Source organism: Saccostrea cucullata, unplaced genomic scaffold (assembly GCF_032062105.1).
Source record: "Saccostrea cucullata isolate Sc308-1 unplaced genomic scaffold, CSIRO_AGI_Scuc_v1 ctg72, whole genome shotgun sequence".
Classification (NCBI taxonomy): Eukaryota; Metazoa; Mollusca; class Bivalvia; order Ostreida; family Ostreidae; genus Saccostrea; species Saccostrea cuccullata.
The window spans coordinates 1,138,806-1,158,579 of NW_026918900.1; the positions used below are offsets into that span (position 1 = coordinate 1,138,806).

The window sequence follows — 19,774 nt, forward strand, 5'->3', positions numbered from 1 at the left end:
ACTGCTAGGAGACAGATTCCGAAGGTCGAATTCAATGGGGCGGAAGTGGGTATCCATGTAATAGTGAATTTCTTTGTACTTTCTATATAATATTTCTTCACTTAGGACAGTTATGTTAGTTTAAGAGTTGTTGTAAAATGTGCTTTATAAATAATAATTAATTTCATTACAACATGTATTGGTAACAATCCTCTGTTAAAACTAATGTCCAAATAACTGTATCTCACTTCTATTCTCAATGACCGTGTAGTGTAGGGCAAAAGAATTCCATCGGCATCGAAAGCAAGTTTTTTGACTTGCCTAGATAGCCGAGCGGTCTAGCGCGCTGTTCCTGCACTGCTAGGAGACAGATTCCGAAGGTCGAGAGTTCAACCCCGGGCTGGGGCGGAAGTGGGTATCCATGTAAAAGTGAATTTCTTTGTGCTTTCTATATAATATTTCTTCACTTAGGACAGTTATGTTAGTTTAAGAGTTGTTGTAAAATGTGCTTTATATATATATATATATATATATATATATATATAAACTTTTCACCTCTTGTTCTCGTAAGGCCATATGCATAGGCCTCAAAATTTGAAGGAGAGACCTCTCACGGTAGCTCAGTCGGTAGAGCGCATGCTCTGTAATGGGGAGATGATGTGAGTTCGAATATCAGCTGCGACTGACCTTAAAGTCGTTAAAAAAATGGATAACAACTGTTCCTTTGCCATGCAGTGTGCATTTTGTAGTGATAGTTGCGATTCCTTTGGATGAGACCTTAAAACCGAGGCCCTGTGTCACGACAGGCGTCATCTTTGCTAGCCAATGCAAGTGTCCGAATTGTTAACCCTGAGAGATGAGGATAAACGGATCGAACACTTGGCTAGTGAAAATAGACAAGCGTTGGAAAGATAAAGATCACTCACTGCTCAATAGCTATAAGTGCCCAATTAAGTTCAATTTTGAGGCCCTTCGCCGGTAAATGGTCTATTTAAGTGAAAAATTTTCGAATTGAATGTTAAACAACATGCAATCACATAATCACAAAAGAAGAGAAATGTACCTACAGTCAAGTCTCGTTTTTTTTCAACTTGGTAGGATCGAAAATCATAGGGTCAACCATGTATGAAAATAAAAGCCTAGGAAATACTAGCCTAATAATTTGAAAACTCCATGCATTCGCCTTAAAGATACCATATACTTGTACTTAATTTTATGCACATACTGTATATTACCAAGTTTTTTGACAGCAGCTTGTCTCGTAGGTAGACATTTTTTACGTACATGTTTATAACTGAATGGGAGACAATAAAATCCAGCTGAATATATTGCCACCCAAATAAGAGAAGATGACGATGGAAAGTCACGTGACCGTTAAGTAAGTCTAAAACAAAAATCTTTCAAAGCATAGTCTGACCTCTTATGATAATGTACAGTGTATTCTAAATTTCATCTTATCTAAAATACTGAATTAAAATAAAATAACACCTTAATTGAAATTCTAGTCACGTATTTTCCCCATTTCCTGCCTGCATATTGATTAGGAAGTTGTGGATGATGATATATGAAAACAAGAAAAGTTGCTATGGATTATGACGATGTTATAGCCGATTTGGATTCCTTTGGTAAATATCAGAGACGTGTGTTCCTCCTGATTTCTCTCCCCTGTATGTTTACGGGATTTGGAGCCCCGGCGACGAGTTTTATCTTAGGAGATCACCAACACAGGTACTTGTAGAATTTAACAAAAATTTCAAGACATTCTACTCTTTAATAGTTATATATACATGTATATGTAGTCCTATTTCAAATATTTCAGGGAATACTTGATATTAGAATCAAGTAAAGAGGAAAATGGATAGTTCCAGACTTTCACAAATGTTTGTTTAAATTTTCAAAACAAATTTAAAAAAAAAGCATATTTTGAAATGAAATTCACGAAGAGGGCAACAGCGATACACATATGTATTTTATGGATAGGACCTCTTATTCCACTAGTGAAATGTTACAGTCCTTAATAGAGCGAAGAAATAAAGAATTAAACTTACCTTGGAACCACCCGAAACCCAACAAAGGAAACTTTAATTGACCCCTGAGCTGTTAAGTTGGTAAGAATAACCATACATAAATTATAAAGTTAAGGAACAGCCTGATTAAAAATTCAGCTGTTTGGCAATGTTAAATTAATACTACTATAGTATTCTGTATTACGCGAAGTATATCCAACACAGGCAGAAATTAAAATTTTGCATCATATACTATCAAAATATATTTAAATCCTTAATTTAGTAGTTATCCAACTTATTCTCATAGTTCCCTTTCTAAGGAAGAAATTCTTCAAAATCATATGTCAGTTTTGAATATTCCTTAACAGCTGAAGAATACTTACAAACAAAGATACATAGCAAGTTCCAGCAAATGTGCAAACAAGCCTCTTTCTTTACTCCTCCCTAAGATATTGACAGTAGTGAAGGATAAACTTCAAGAGAACTGTGCAAAAATATTCAAGAAGTAGTGAAAATCAGATGTGGATACTTATAAATTCCAAGGAGTTTTTGGAAAATTTGATATCACAAGATTTTACCAACTTACGAATTTTTCAACTTTATGCACATCAAATCCCCACGATAAAGTCCAGGCTTTTTGATATCATTGAAAGCTGCTTTTTCAATAAAGATGGAACTCGTAAATTTACTTTACTTGTCATTGGTCATTTGCATAAGTACTTTGTTAAAAACAATCTAATGATACACACAAGTACTCTGAAAATGACATCAAAAAGATGCTAAGTTTCTGATTGACCATATCTTTGTTGTTTTTGGAGACAGACTAGGTCTTCCAACAATCTATTGAAATTCCCATACTTACCAACGGCGCCCCGTTATAAGCAGACCTGTTTTTGAATTTATATGAAGCAGAATTTGTGCAAAATCTTGCGTGAAAGGAAGAAAACACTTGCTGTGACCTTCTACTAGGCATTTAGATATATCGACAATGGTAATTTCCATTCTTATTTCGATACGATATATCCTGGTGAGCTTGAGATAAAACATACCACAGAGTCTGACTCATCTTTTTCATATTTGGATATTCTACTTGAAAAAGACGTTAATGGTAATCTAACAACCAAGCTCTATGATTAATATGATGACTTTAATTTCTATCGTCAACTTTCCTTATGCAGCAAAAAATCTTCATCACCTGCGTATGGAGTTTTTATATCTCAGTTGATTCGATACGCAAGATTATGCCTTGTGAACAATTTCTAAAACGAGGTAAACTATTGACAAACAAGTCGATAAAACAAGAAATTTAAGCAGTCTCGTTTAAAGTCACAATTTCGTTTGTTCTGTGGTCGATACAATGACTTTGTCAGCAAATACAGTTTATCATTGAGTTAAATACCGGCTGACGTTTAACATACGTTTTTCATACTAATTGTTACTCCGTTATTTACACATTGAATTGACGATGGATTTGTCCTTTATTTTCCGATCAAGGAGCAAACGGCGACATGGCATCTGATCTCATCTCTGATGTTCTGGAGATTTTATTTCTTTATTTCTTTATTTATTTTTTTTGCTCCTGTTTTTATATTGTGTTTTGGAATTTAGATCTTGAATACAGTTCCTTATTTCCATATTTTTTTAAAATTCAAAAAAAAAAGTTCGAGCAGGTCAAGAATTAATTATTCTACAAAAGAGCATGGTTGCTCTAAATACAGCATTTTTAAAAACACAGGATTGATTGATTGATTGTATATTGTTTAACGTCCCTCTCGAGAATTTTTCACTCATATGGAGACGTCACCGTATGCGGGTCAAAGGCTTCAAGGAATGGGTGGACTTAACGCCCTATTTTGGATCTTTTTGCGACTCCTCTACCAAGCTGTAAATGAAGTGAATCCAAAATGTATTACGAGCAATGGAAAGAGCTACATGTACTTGGTTATATTAGGTGGAACATTTGTACAAAACCAATGCCCTGTTGTGTCATGTATCAAAATTGAAGCAACGATACATGAGTATCGTCTTCCGGAATTCGACATGTACCCGGACTGGTTTTTATGTCACACAATCAATATTTATAGGAGGCGGGGCTATCGATCGGCGTCATTGTTGACATCGCTCTCTCTCCCTCTCTCTATCTCTCCATAAAATTCGAATACGTGTTAAGCATATTACAGCGATGTCAATATTGTAAAAATGTGATGACACGCAAAATTAAAACAATATTTATTTTGCCAAATTCTGAAAACGGCAACAAAACACGCTCAAAGACATAATTTAGATCGAGGTCAGTTTGAAGAATACAGTGTAACTATTTTCACGAGTCGCAGGTGGACATCACGTGATGAATTGTAATATTAAACAGGTCAATCGAAGACATAACAATGGAAGCTAGAAGTTTCTTTTGAACATGTTTTTTGTTAAATTAAGTGTGAGCACACGTTTGTCGGTTCTTCTCCTTTTAACATAACATTTTGTTCAATATACAACTACAGTTTTCTTAAGAACAGCCGACAAACATGTGCTGACTATGTATTCAGACGATGAAAAACGCGTGACCCTGATTATCTATTGATATTCAAGAAATCTTCAGGCACCATGCTTTCGATATTTATTTTGTTTACCTCTAAAAAGGCGTTTAAAATTCTAATCCGTACCATGAATACACGGTTAAGATATCGGGAGTTTATATGATGGAAAAAAATAAACATTTTGTGAAACTTAAATTTATGGCATTTTTTCTGGCCAGTTAAGTCCACCCATTCTTTGGACCTATACTCGGCACCCAGGGCCTTTGAGCAGTGAGGGTTCTTTATCGTGCCAACGCCTACCGTGACACGGGACCTACGTTTTTAAGGTCATATCCGAAAGACCCGTGACTTTCACTTCTAGTGCCGAGCTCTTGGCGAAGGAACAGTCACTACCTTTGTTTACGTATTAGGTATGACGCGGCGCCGCGAACGAGAATCGAACCCGGGCCTCCCGATCACGAAGCGAACGCTCTACTACTAGGCTACCGAAAACACAGGAAGATTGCTGACAGATAATTAAGGGATTTCAACAACCCATTTCAACCAGTTTTTCATAAATTCTATGGTCGATACATGTATAAAGGCATTGTAAGCAACTTCAACTTCCGTGTATCAAAGGATCGTATTTTGGCTGACGTTTTTGTACCAAAACATTGCTAAGTTTTTTAAAAAATGAATTTGTCTATGGAAACCTTTGTTACAATATGAAATATGATAACAACTCAAAATGTAATAAACCTTTAATATATATATATATATATATATAAAATTGCATTTTTTCATTATAAATACATGTACTGTAGATACTAAATTTTCGCGACACCTTATTTTCGCGAGATTGTCATTGACACTTTGTAAGCGAGACATAATTTTCACGAATAGTTGTTATTCCTCTATATAATCGTAAGGAATACTTTTATACGCGAGAATTAAATTTTCGCGAATCCATTATCTCGCGTAATTACGCTAAGATAAAGTTCTCGCGAATAAAAAGTGATTTACAGTATTACATTTTGCGTCAATATCAACGCAAAATGTAATAACGTAAATTGTAATAACACGATTTTCGAATTATTGCATTTTTGCGTTTTGACATTCTGCATTGACCTCCACGCAAATTGTTTTAAAGCAAAATTAGTGTAATAATCCCAGTTTATTATTATTTTTTGTGTTATCATAACTTTCGCGTCGTAACAAATTGTTCCGTCAAACTGAAGAATATATATGGCTCAAGACTTGTTTGACCAGACAACAGGGGATGCTTACACCTTCTAGACACCTGGTCCCATCTCTTGAATCTCAAAGGGTTACGTTTTTTGCCTCATTCGCAGAATTATTTTGTTTATAGATTTTTTTTTTTTATTTTAGGTCAATCACTCTTTCTTATCTTCATTTTTTTCGTCCATACATCTTTCAAGTCTTCGTTTCAGGTGTAAAATCCCATTTTACGACAATGACACATACGAAGTACAATCCAAAGTCCATCTGGCCGCCATAAATGAGACGATTCCAATGAATTCAGATGGAACATATTCATCTTGTACTGTACTGATAAATGGGACAGAAGAGAAATGTTCCGAGTGGGTATATGATCGTTCAAGATTTATCCGTACTGTCACATCAGATGTGAGTAACTCTGAACCTTTGTATTTTTATTATTGATCTTTCTTAATACTGTTGTTAGAATTCTATCCATTTAGGTTTATCTATCTACATGTGTGGATTAAACACATGTTAAAGACTTTTTCGAAACTTGAATACTTTTATTCATACAAATTCATATACAATATACATATTTGCGATAATCTATGACATCTATTTTACAGAAAGGGAAGTTTTTTATGCAAGAAATAATTAAGCGACTTGCCAAAATTACACATTGAGAACTAAGATTTTGGAAAAAATGAAATTTTCTTGTACTTTGAACATGTTGAATATATATGCAAAAATATTCAGAAAACATCTGTTTTTAGTTTAACCTTGTGTGTGATTCCCTCTATTTTCTCTATGTAGTTTAACCTTGTGTGTGATTCCCTCTATCTCCGTTCTCACCTGAAGATCACCTATTTGGTGGGGTTTCTTGTGGCCTCCATGTTTTCACAGATTGGAGATGTGTAGGTACATCATTTCATCTACTGCAAAACATTAATGGTTTTCTCAACTCTTAAGAATAGAAACTTTCCTTTTGAAGTGTATCCACATACATGATGTATTTTTTAACAAAGCACAATTGGGCTTAAAATCTGAGACCAAATTTTTTTAATTCAAATGTTGTTCGTCAGCAAATGAAATATATTTTTATTGATATAGATATGGAAGACGGATTGTTATGTTAGTTTTGTGTACACTCAGAGTTGCTGTCGTCTTTGCCATCCCATTCTCCATTAACCCGGCGATGTTTGGAATTTTGAGGTTTTTCGAGGGACTAACCTCTTTAGCTTTCTATCAGATGTCATTTGTAACAGGTAAACATAACATGCATGTACGAACGTATGTGCGCGTGCGCGAACACAAAGTTGTGACATACTAAAACATATGATACCATACTCTTTCTTTATAAATGGAATTTCTAACATTGAAGCCTGCGAGATTATTTTTTTAAACAAGGTGTGTTGTCTCAAATAAATCTCAAACTCCAAGGCCAAGGCCTGACAAACTTTGTTACCAAATGAAAGGACTTGTTTTGACTAAATACATATAAAATATGAAGGTACAAGCCCTAAAGATTAAAAACTGATTGCCAAGGTTATTTTTTTATTTAAATATGAGCCAGACTTCAAGTTGCTAAGGGGAAAGCCTTGTCATAGAAAAATATGCATTTGAAATATTAAACCATAGCCCCAATTGTTCAAAAGTTATTTCCAAGTTTATTGTTTTCAAACTCCAAGGTCATGGCCAAAATTTTTGGAATCCAAAGAGAAGGACTTTTCACATGGCATACATCTGTGAAATATGAAGGTTCTAGTACTTAAGGTAGAATTCTTCTCTGGTTTCTGAGTAGATGAAATATTCAATGTATTTTTAGCTCTACTGGTCAGAGCCCAGAAGAGCTTATGCGATAGTAATGCGTCCGTCGTCCGTCCGTCTGTCTGTCTGTCCGTCTGTAAACAATTTTTCAAAATGCTACTCCTCCTACAATGATTTCAATATAACTTGGCACACAAGTAGACTACACTAAGATACATAATTCTGTGTATCGCTTTTTGATTTCGATGAACGGTGTTGCCGTTGTTACTAAAAATAGAATTTTTTGTGAAAATCATTCAAAATGCTACTCCTCCTACACTTTTGGTCAGATTTCAATATAACTTGGCACACAAGTAGACTACACTAAGATACATAATTCTATGTATCGCTTTTTGATTTCGATGAACGGTGTTGCCGTTGTATCTAAAAATAGAAAAATTTGTGGAAATCATTCAAAATGCTACTCCTCCTACAGTTTTCATCTGATTTCAATATAACTTGGCATACAAGTAGACTACACAAAGATACATAATTTTGTTTATCGGTTTTTGATTTCGATGAACGTTGTTACTAAAAATAGATTTTTGTGTGAAAATCATTCAAAATGCTACTCTTCCTACAGTTTTGGTCTGATTTCAGTATAACTTGGCACACAAGTAGACTACTCTAAGATACATAATTTTGTTTATTGGTTTTTGATTTCAAAGAACGGTGTTGCCGTTGTTACTAAAAGTAGAAATTTCTGTGAAAAACATTCAAAATGCTATTCCTCGTACAGTTTTGGTCTGATTTCAATATAACTTGGCACACAAGTAGACTACACTAAGATACATAATTCTGTAGATAGGTTTTTGTTTCAATGAACGGAGTTGCTGTTGATACTTAAAAAAGAAATTTTTTGTGAAAATCATTCAAAATGCTACTCCTCCTACAGTTTTGGTCTTATTTCAATATAACTTGTCACACAAGTAGACTACACTAAGATACATAATTCTTTGTATCGGTATTTGTCATTATTCTATTTATTGCTTTTGTAAAGTTTTATATCCCAACTGCTACTTTTCTCTTTCTTTATTATAAGTACAAACCAGTAGAGCTTCAGTCTCGACAGAGACTTCTGGTTTCTTATATGTCTTATATATTTAGGTGAAAGAGATTTAAAAGATCATATTTTTCTTTCCTCATCACAATTGTACAACTTAAAATAGAAATGGTTAATTGTGTTCAAAAACTAGCAGGGACTATATTTTTGGCGGAATGGTGGCGTATGAAAATATCCTCTTTTCTGCCTCTCAAAATTATTATAGAACTACGAATTTAGTTATAATTTTTACACAATCAAAGACTAGAAGAATTTTTCATATGTTAGCTAAATTAATGATAAGGAACTAAAGTTTTAAAATATATCAAATAAATATGAATTTCCAAACAATCTACAATTATGTTAGGTTTTAAAAGCTTCCAATCTCTGTACAGATATGAACCAAAAATCCATAGAAAGTGTTTTTACTCTCTTACTAAACGGTCAAAACTTTTTGTTTTTGTATCATTTTGTATCTCTTTATGACTGCTTTACCATATGTGAAAATTAAGAAAAATTTAAATATAGGGCGCATATAAAAAATAACTTAAATATCCTAAAAATTTAAGAAAAACAGAGAAAATTCGGATTAGCCAAAAATCCATTTTATTTAACTATTTGCGTCAGTTTGGTAATATCATCTTATAGACCCTATATCGTAATATTTTTTTATGCAAAAAGAAAAACATTTAATATTTTGAAATAGAAGACCCTATCTCATGATTGGATGTAGTTATTTTTATAATTAATGTCCAGGGAAAAGGAAATGACCTTGAACTGACCTTGACTCTAATATAAAACGGTCAAAACTGATCTTACTGCTAATGTCTTCTTGAGTCTGTGAAAATTTCTTTAATTTTTAAATACAAGACATACAGTTTTGTGTGAGAAGAATCCTACCTTAATGGAGATATGTCTACGGTAAAAGTTTCTTTTAAAGTGGGATAAACTCAATGAGCATGACAAAAGGTCAAGAGGTAAAAAATATTTAAAGGTTAAATATTTATATCCATGGAAAGCTCTTATCTAATTGAATATACATGTGAAGTATGGAAACCCTAGCACCAACTGTTCAACAGTCATCACCAAAGTTAAAGTTGAGTAAATTCTTGCAAAATTGGGTCAAATTTCAAGGTCAAGGCCATGAGGAGGTCAAATGTGTCGGAACCCAGAGAAAGTCCTTGACACAAGGAATAAACGTGTGAAATATGACAGCCTTAGATAAAACCATTCAAAACGTATGGGCAATATTTAAGTTTTTGTGGAGAAACATGAAAACAGACAAACGGACAGCTAGACAGACGGACAGGACAAAAACAAATTCATTTATTAGATCTAACAATATACATTGATTTTTCATTTTTATTTGAAATTCAGCCATTGAATTAGTCGGCCCATCAGAGAGACTATTCACAGCTAACCTCTCCAAGGCGCTTTACTGTCTGGGTGAGTTCCTGCTGATATTACTTGCGTACTTTGAGAGAGATTGGGTCTACCTGACTCTATGGCTTGCCATACCGACTGTACCTCCGCTAATATATTGGCTGTAAGTATCTATTTACTTTTTTTGTTTTCTTTGGGTTAAAAATGAAATATATGGAGATAACGAACAGTATTCAAACTCAGAAGTCCAATAACAATATAAACTTTGGAGCACAGCAAACATGGACCTCCAAAACATCAGAGGTGGGATTAGCTAAGTGCCATGGAGGAGTGAGCATCCTCTTTGCTCCTTGTCATGATTGGGAATTATAAATACTTTCAATAAGCGGGAAGTTATAACAAAACATATCAATATTTGATGCTTAAATATAAATGTTTATCATTTCTATCAAAAATAAAAGCCCTTTAAAATTGAAAATGATGGGAAACGAATGTAGTGTACAAGTGAAATGAAACATTTTTTGAGAATAATGCTCAAATTATTTTGTATCCCGTAACACATGTGACTTATTCTGAAAGGAGAATTTGAAATCTAAATAATGCCTATTTATCACACAGTACATGTTACTGCATTTACTATAATGCACAATTGCATTCAGGGTATTAATTGAAAGCTGGTTTTATTAAATGTAGACCTGGTTTGATTCCTGAGTCCCCTCGGTGGTTGACCTCCCGGGGGAAAACGGAAGAAGCTACCAAGATTTTACAGAAAATTGCAAAAGTTAACAAAGTGGAGAAGAAATTCGATGCTGACAAAATTAAAAGAGAGGAAGACCAAGGAATAAAAGTTATTCTGAAGGAGCTGTTACACTCCCGGATTCTTATGACAAGGCTTTTTATAGTGATTGCTAACTGGTAATACTTTACACAAGCGAACGGATCTTGATACCAATTTAAATTGAAGAATTGTTAATTTTTGTAGAAAACAATATGTCTCTGTATCTATTTTTTTGCCATATCATATCCACGCTTTAAATTCTATAATTTTTTGTATTTCAAAGGTTTGTAGCTGCCTTTATCTACTATGGTCTGACGATGAATGTTGGTTCCCTTGGCGGGAATTTGTATGAAAACTTTTCGCTCCTTGTTGTCGTTGAATTGATAGGATATTGTGTCATCTTCTTTATGAACAAGACAGGGCGGAAACCATTGCATCTCTTGGCCATATTTGGATGTGGTATTGCATCGGTTGGATCAATTCTTCTCATTCTTTTTGCAGAAAATAGTAAGACTTCATTACAGTTGGAATTGATTTTAACAAAATGTTTGTCATCCGACAATTTAATCAATATTAATCGATATTGAAATGTATTTTGTTTCAAAAAACAATAAAAAAAAAATATATACAAAAATCAATAAAATATATATACTAAAGAGTTGAGAAGAACATATCTTCATTTCAATTACAAAATAGAAAAAAAAATATTTTTAAATATTTCAAATGATTATTTTAATTCATGAACTTGATTAAATATCAATGCCTTATATGAAAGAAATAGTAGATTGAATTTTTCTCTTTATTTAAGCTCTGTACTGGCTACATATCGCCGTGTCCTTGATTTCTCGGTTTGGTATATCTGTCCTGTTCGCAGTCCTGTACGTGTACACAGGGGAATTATTTCCCACTGTCATAAGAAGTATCGTCATGGGAACCGTCAGTATAGGGGCCAGAATAGGGGCCCTCATCTCTCCTTACCTGTACGATGTCGTAGGTATCAAATTATTTGTTTTGTGTGTTTGTATGTTCAACTTGCTTTACGTCCCTCTCGAAAATGTTTCATTCATAAATTGTATGGAGACGCAACCATTCGCCGGTGGAAAGCTGCAAATATTGTCCTATACTCAGCACTTATGGTTATTGAGCGTCGAGGGATCTATTTCGAGCAAGCACCTACTGGGACATGGGACCTCGGTATATACGGTCCCATTCTAAGGACCTGTCTCCAAGTCCCACAGTGGGATTCGAACCCGCGACGTAAGGATCAATTTCTTACTCAGCGACTTCAAACCCCTTGAATAACATATTAAGTATCTACTCACTCAAGTTAGCTATACATTTGATATTCCAAGTCCTCGGAACATCAAATTTTGATTAGATTGCAAATTACCTGCATTTCTTTACAGTTATAAACTAGAGGTACTGTGAGCAGTGAGCTCACAAAATTATACCCCGACTAAAATGTTAAAATAGGAGGTGTGCAACGACACTAAGTAATAAAGTAATAAAGAATATATGAAAGTTTCACATAATTTTATTCAATGGTATAGGAGGAATTGCGATTAAGAGATGGACACCCTTCAGTATTACAGAAAGAACGACCGTGTCCTTGTGTTGCAATGGGAAACCCATAATATGTGCCCCACTATAAAGTTAAAATAGGGGGTGCATTATGGCACTAGGTAACAAAGAATTTGTGAAAGTTCAGTAAAATTCATTCAGTAAGGGGAGTTGTAGATAAGAGATGGATAATCCAAAGCGTAATGGACAAATAGACGGACGGACATACCGATCATCATTGACGTATCTATTTGAGTGAAAAAATCTCGAATGGGACATAAAAAAAACCTGCAACCAATCAGTTAGCATTCCACTTATTCTATACGACTTAAGATAAAAATTGACGTTTAACTTTTGTAGAAGTCAAATTACACGTTTGAGGTTGTAGTGAATTTCACTTATTTGATGGACCCAAGTGGTTTTTAGCAATGCTCAGTTTCTTAATACTTTATTTGTGGAATTCCACAGTTAACGTTAACTGATTTTTTTTCTTCTTCTACATGTTATAATTGAAAAAAAAATGGATACGAGTTAAGAATATTTTTTTTCAAAAAAGCGAAAACGGAGAGAGAGAGAGAGAGAGAGAGAGAGAATCAGTTCCAAATCAACTATTTATTAATTTAAACATGAAGAACAGTTTCATTTTTTTTTATTGAACTGGTTTTATCATTTTTAGACAGATGGTAAAATTGGTAAAATGTTACCACTTATCACTTACGCTGTCATTACCATCGTTGTTGGGTTGTCGTCCATTCGATTACCCGAAACAAACAATAGAAAATTAATTGAGACTGTCGAAGAGGTCCAAGTGAAGTAAGTTAAGTTTTTTCTCTCCTTATTTTACTTTATTGAACTTTTATTTTACTTTTAAATAAATGAAATAGTTCAGAAAGTATCTTATCGAGGTATATGATCCATACATTTGTTAACTCTTTTATATTTCAGTATGAAGAAAGTCAAAAGCGAATTCACTGAAGAGGAGTCCCCAGATACATTACCTCTTAATTGGAATCCATCGCCTTAAATTACAGAATAATTATAGCAATTTGATAAAACAAAACGCAAAGGATTTTATGAGAAGCATCGAAATGAAAGTTTAAAATACGGTCAGTTGTATTTGTAGTTGTATATATTGTTTGCAATGGCTTGTTTTATGATAAGAATAAATTATATACAGATATCTACTTTTATATTCAGAAATGGGACATTGCTTTTTATTTTGAAATTTTATTCAATTTTTGAATATACTCTGTATGAAAGAAAATCTTTATGAAGAACTAACAATGGTGAACAAAGAAAAAACATAATCATTCTGTAACACTTATAAACAAGTGTGCAAATAAAAAATATTATGTAAAATGTAGATTCATTCTTTACGTTTAACCATTCAATCTTCAAGATTGATAAATTTTAATTATTTAGTTTCAATACCTTTTGCGTTTAACCGCAATAATATTTTTGCGATTAAATGCAAAATTTTTGCAATTAAATGCATTTTAATCAAACTTCACAAATTTCAGTCTTGGTGTAACTATATTAATTAAAGAAATTGACTATACCATAAAAAAATCATGAGTTGTCTCTCTTTGTAAACTAATTATCTTTTGCAATGAATGCTCCCTTAGATTCCTGACCCTGAATATAAGGTTAAGAGGTGTGTTCCTTTTTTTCAGACGCTTAGTATATCTCTTTTCCGATCTTCCTTGCTAACGGTTAATTATGTGTGTATTATTTAAATAACCTATAAAATTACAATCTGACAACAATTTTACCCTCATATCTAAAAATAAGTTCTCCTTTTAATATCTCAAATCAATATCTGTTATGCAACGTGCAAAGTACAACTTATTATAATTGTAGATAAAATTATGAATATTTATATATTAAATATAATTGTATCCAGTATATTAATGCAAACTTAAATTATGAACATCATGTACTTGCATTGTTTTATGAAAATATTTGACATAGATGTATTTGACTCTGTCATCAGAAAAAAAAGCTTTTGAGAAGGTCATATTGTGGAGGACACGAAGTGTACTTAAATGTTTTATAGCATTTACTTATATAATAGATAAATATTAACGTGAAACTCGGCTTAAATAACTGATCGAAAATATTTTAAATACCGGTATCTTTTTTTTTCCAATGCATAAACATATTGCAACAAAAGTATAACAGATTCACTTGCTCCCTCATTTAGGAAAAGACCCCCAATTTTAATACTATGGAATCATTTTAATTCATGTGGGTTATTTCTTCGTTGGTAAGTGGAATTGACCTGTTCATGGGGATGTAATTTCTTGGGTTACTCGTAAATACGATGGCTACATGAATCAAAATGCTAAGAAGATAAACGTTCGTGGGGATGAAAATTCGTAGGTAAGGGTGACCCACGAAATCCACGAACATTGGTTCCCCACGAACAATGTTGATTCTTCAATATCAAATCACTGAGCCTGACTTGAAAAGAAATTCTGTATTGCATTTTTCGTATTTGAAATTAAAAATTTTAAGGTTCATAATTAAACGAGAGTACAGTGGTGCTTGCTGAATGATCGTTGGGTCAGAGTTTGGCTTTTTTGATGCAATGTTGGTTTAAGAATAAATGTTGACAAGGACAATAACTTCTCATGTGTCTTCATCCAGTCATTTACGTCATTGTACTTCTAATGTAAAATAGTTTCCTTGATATTCACAATTCAAAAGTATCTTATCAGTAGTAGGTATTTCGGAACTTTCAGCTTCAGAATTATTCATTTGATCCAGTTTTTAGATAATTTTTATAATACTCTTTACAAATTATGTTCGATTTTTATGTTGACATATACTTTTTGTTTTTTATGTTCCATCTTGAATAAAAGGGCAACCTATACGCTTTTGCAATAAATGGTAAATTTAAACTATATTACATGAAAATAATGCAGTTTTTGTACTTTGAACCATTAAAATTGTGAGAGTGGAAAGACCTTTAATCAAATGTATATGTGAACCTCAACATTTTTTATTCAAACCAGATGATGAAAACAGACCCCAATATCGGATTCGTTAGGTAAAATCCGTTCTTTAAAGATAACAGACAGTTATAAGGCTAAAAATGTTCACTGAAACATGCTTACTGTGTGCAAAGCAAGATATTCTCAGAGATAGGTTAAAATGAAAGCAAGAGGTCTTTGACATCAGACCTTAAAAACCAAGGTTCCATGTGAAATTAAGCCTTGGTACGATAAATATCCTTCAATGGCCCTGAGTGCGGAATATGTCCTTGACTGGCTTAATGTGACGTCTCTAAATGATGGAAATTTTAATATCTGACCTGCTTATTCTCTAGACAGTTGATTTCACGTGTTCCTTTTTTTTTATTTTTAGAGGCAAAGTTTTTATAATTATCATTTATTTCACATATATATGAACTGATGACACTGTACTTTAAAACTGTATGCATTAAGGTAACCACAAAATGAAATTTAAATGCCATTAAGCGATTGCGGGACAAAACGAAAACCAAATATGCTTCCGTATTGAGTAGTTCAGAAGTGAAAAAAGAATTAGATAGATTACATGGTCAGTATGCACTGGTCCCTGCTAACAACATTGTCAATGTTGGTAAGGCTCATTATTTAAATTGTATTTTAGAGAAACTGGGACTTAATGGTACCAATGATGATATAATTTATACCCATAGCTCCCTTTCTATTAAGAAAGTTGTTCAAAATCATATGTCAGTTAATTTTTGAATAATTTTAAATATTCCCTACAACTAACATGAATTTGAATTGATATTTACAATATCTATATTGGATTCCAACACTTCATAAAAAATCTTACAAGCAAAGAAACAAAGCAGGTTCTAGGAAATGTTTCTTTACTCCTCACTAAAAAATAGTATTAGAGAGAAATTTGAAGAGTACTGTGCAACAACATATTTGAGAAGTGTGTGAATCAGAAGTAGATACTCAAAAATTTAAAGAGAGTTTTTGGATAATTTCAAATCACAAAATTATACCAAAATCACAACATAATACTTACGACGTTTCAACTTTATTTTCAACCAATCGCCACAATCAATTTAATTTAAGGCATTTTGATCTCATTTAAAGCTGTTTTTCCAACAAAAATGGAACTCGTTAATTTAATTACCTTGTCATTGGTCATTGGAAAAATTGTTTTGTTAAAAACATTCTGATTGTACACTCAAGTACTCTGAAGTTGACTTAAAAAGATACTCGACTTTCTGATTGACAATGTCGATGTGCATTTTGAAGACCAAGTCTTCCAACAATCTATTGGAATTCCCTTGGGTAACAATATTAGCAGACTTATTTTTGTATTCATATGAAGCAGCTTTTGTCCAAAATCTTATACATGAAAAGAAAAATAAACACTTGCCGTGGCCTTCAACTCTCAATTCAACATTTAGATATAGCGACGATGTGACGTATTGTCAATTAACAATGGTAATTTCCATTCTTATGTCGATACTATATATCCCAGTGAGCTTGAGAAAAAAGATACCACATAATCTGACAAATCTATTTCATATTTGGATATTTTACTTGAAAAAGACGTTAATGACAATCTAACAACCAAGCTCTATGATAAAAGTGATGGCTTTAACTTATCGTCAACTTCCATTACTTATGCAGCAATATACATTCATCACCTGCATAGGGCGTTTTAATAATGCAAATAATAGATCACAAATACTGATTCTTCCACTCTACAAATTCCCACTTCCAACGTCTCGCGCGTTTTCAAGTTTGCGCCTATTCATAGTTTCGGATTTCTGTTTAAAAAAAAAATTTATCTGAATAATTTTTCACTGATACAATTTTTTATACATTAATGAACAGAATATTCTGAGCTGTGAAGACGCATTGGAGAATTAAAACTACAACGAAGTGGATTATGTCATAGAGTCTGTGCTCGATCATTTACGCACGAAGCAAGGGAAACTTTTGACATTTTAACTGCACCAAAATTGAAATGTATATGAAAATTCATGAACATTCATAATACTTGAATACATTTTTTCTGTCTTTAAAATGAAAATTACCAATATTCATATATATTCATCATTTGTTCATGAACTACATTTTATGAATATATTCATGAATAAAGTTCATGAACCATCTTTATGAACCGGTCATGAACCAGTCATGAACACATCATGAATGTTCATGAACGATTCATAAAAGTTCCTGAAATTATGAATTTCACCTCGCAGGGGTATTGTCGATACAATAACATTGTAAGCAACACAATTTATCTTTACGGAGGTCGTTATCAAAAGTATTGAGAATGTTTTTCAAGTATATTTTAAGAATGTACACACATAACTTAATTTAAATCAAAACAGAGAATGGGATCAATGCTCTTCTTTTGGCAGTACTGAGCATAATTTAATATAACTTTTTGCACTGATAATACGTCAAACACATCAATCAATTTTTCAAACTTTTCCTCATATTTTTATCCAAGTGAATTATGGGAACAAATGCCGTCTTTTCATCATGAATGATCACATCAAAATTTGTGACGACAACAACAAAGAATTTCAAATTATTTCGAATAGTCAATTATTTGACATTTCTGCAATCAATAAATGTCCAAAATCTGGCATTAAAAATTTAACACAATTAAACAATTCTTGTTTAATGATAAAATCATTTGAAAGTAATGACGTTTTTCTTGAATTAAAGCATGTTAATGCTTATAAATTACCAATATAGTGTTAATATAAAACTTAGATTAGGCTACTTTTCCCCCAGGACTTTTTTAATATATTTGCTAAATTTTTTCTCAAATATTGTGATATAAGTCATGACTGTTAACGTACAAGGAATCCGAAATTAACAGAACTTCTATACTTCAAAAAAGAAAAAAATGACCCTTTTCTTCTTTTTTAAATAAAAAAACTTTCCATTACAAAATATAGTTCCTTGCTTAATGTTTTCGCTATGGAATTAATCATAGGGTTTTCATTGAATATAGACTTAATGAATTGATGGGCTTTATAAAATCCTAATTTTTTGTAAGAATTAAATACATTTTTGTAGATTTTTTAAAATGCTGTTCAAGACAAAAAATTTACGCAAAAGTTGAAATGCAAACCTCTTTCCGTCCAATGCTGACGGCAAGTGTTTTAATACTAATTGTTAGAACAATATTTACGCACTGAATTGTCGACGGATTTTCCCTTTATTTTCCGATCATGACAAGGAGCACACAGAGAGTGTAACCGGCCGGCAGGGGATGTTCGCTCCTCCATGCACCTGACCCCATCTCTGATTTCTTACAGATCCTTGATAGCTCCTCCTCAAATTTGTATTGTTTAAAGGACTTTTGAGCTTAAACATTGCTCGTTATATTCATATATTTCTTGATTAATTGTATGTTGTTGAACGCGGCCATCAAGCGGTATATAAGAATTCACTTTTATATTAAAACAAAAGTTCTCGAGTACAGAGATATGTTTTGAACCATACTGGTAGAGACCAAACATCATTCACGGTAGCTCAGTCGGTAGAGCGATCGCTGACCGTAATCGGGGAGTCGTGCATTCCAATCTCGGCGGCGACTCACCTAAGTCGATAAAAAAGGTAGCAAATATATACTCTTCCTTCCCAATTTACCCGGCACTTTTAGTGAAAGATACGGATCCTTCGGATGAGACCTTAAAAACCGAGGTCCCATGTCACGACAGGCTTTGGCTTGATAAAGATCCCGCACTCCTTAATGACCCTAAGTGCCGAGTAAAGGTCAAAATTTGAAGCCTTTCACAGGTATATGGTGACGTCTCTATATGAGTGAAATATTCTCGATTTGGGACGTTCACCAACATACAGTCAATCAATCAACCGAATCCAGTGTACCCAAAGAATTGATCATTCATACCAACATCATTTAAGATTATCAGAAATAGCAGAATCCTTTCTCTCTGAAAACAGCTTAGAGAAACTAAGACTTACACCATTAATAAAGCGTAATATGGAATGCATTCCAAAACAATGTGTATATTTCATTCTACAAAATATCTCAATCAATATGATATTGTTTGTATTATTATAACTTCCCGTGTGATTTTGAAGTCATTTTAACTTTACAAGTCATGCATTCAAATATGAACATATACAGAATGTAGAGGCCGAAAATTTGGACTAGGTTTATTAAATTTGAAAGTGCAAATATAAGCATATATACATAAAAGTTCAATAAGATGTTTATTGGGTAATTATTTCAGCGTTTACTTTCTTTGTTATCAAAATTTGCTTATCAAAGTTTCGTTTTGTATGGAACTTGTTAATATTTTAACTTTTATTGTTCTCATTCATTTAAACTACATGCATAAATCATGTTTTCAAGGAGATTAAGCCTTATATACTTGACACTTTCCTATGAATATTCACAGTATAGAAAGGATTCTTTTTTGCAATCCCCATCCCCAAGAAAAACAGGTTCAATTTAATTTGATTTGATAGACTGA

General features: G+C 32.9%; 1 protein-coding gene across 2 annotated transcripts; it reads left to right on the forward strand.

The window, feature by feature from the left end:
• The first annotated feature begins 1,511 nt into the window (after positions 1 to 1,511).
• Positions 1,512 to 13,647, forward strand: LOC134275399 (organic cation transporter protein-like). 2 transcript variants are annotated; one of them, XM_062757683.1, is made up of 10 exons: positions 1,514 to 1,707; positions 5,950 to 6,145; positions 6,533 to 6,633; positions 6,830 to 6,984; positions 9,945 to 10,113; positions 10,644 to 10,865; positions 11,012 to 11,235; positions 11,537 to 11,718; positions 12,965 to 13,101; positions 13,234 to 13,647. In XM_062757683.1, the coding sequence occupies exons 1-10, from the start codon at positions 1,544 to 1,546 to the stop codon at positions 13,310 to 13,312; spliced, it is 1,629 nt and encodes a 542-aa protein (XP_062613667.1). In that variant the 5' UTR covers positions 1,514 to 1,543; the 3' UTR covers positions 13,313 to 13,647. The 2 variants fall into 2 exon arrangements, with proteins under 2 accessions (XP_062613672.1, XP_062613667.1); XM_062757688.1 differs by lacking the exon at positions 12,965 to 13,101 and having other exon boundaries at positions 1,512 to 1,707.
• Positions 13,648 to 19,774: the final 6,127 nt, after the last annotated feature.

What these genes read in the sequence shown, in the direction of transcription:
- LOC134275399 (XM_062757683.1), top strand. Translation starts at nt 1,544, where the DNA reads ATGAAAACAAGAAAAGTTGCTATGGATTATGACGATGTTATAGCCGAT. An exon ending in TTTTCACAGATTGGAGATGT is followed by an intron (nt 6,634 to 6,829) that starts GTAGGTACATCA and finishes TTATTGATATAG; the next exon opens with ATATGGAAGACGGATTGTTA. An exon ending in TTTATAGTGATTGCTAACTG is followed by an intron (nt 10,866 to 11,011) that starts GTAATACTTTAC and finishes TGTATTTCAAAG; the next exon opens with GTTTGTAGCTGCCTTTATCT.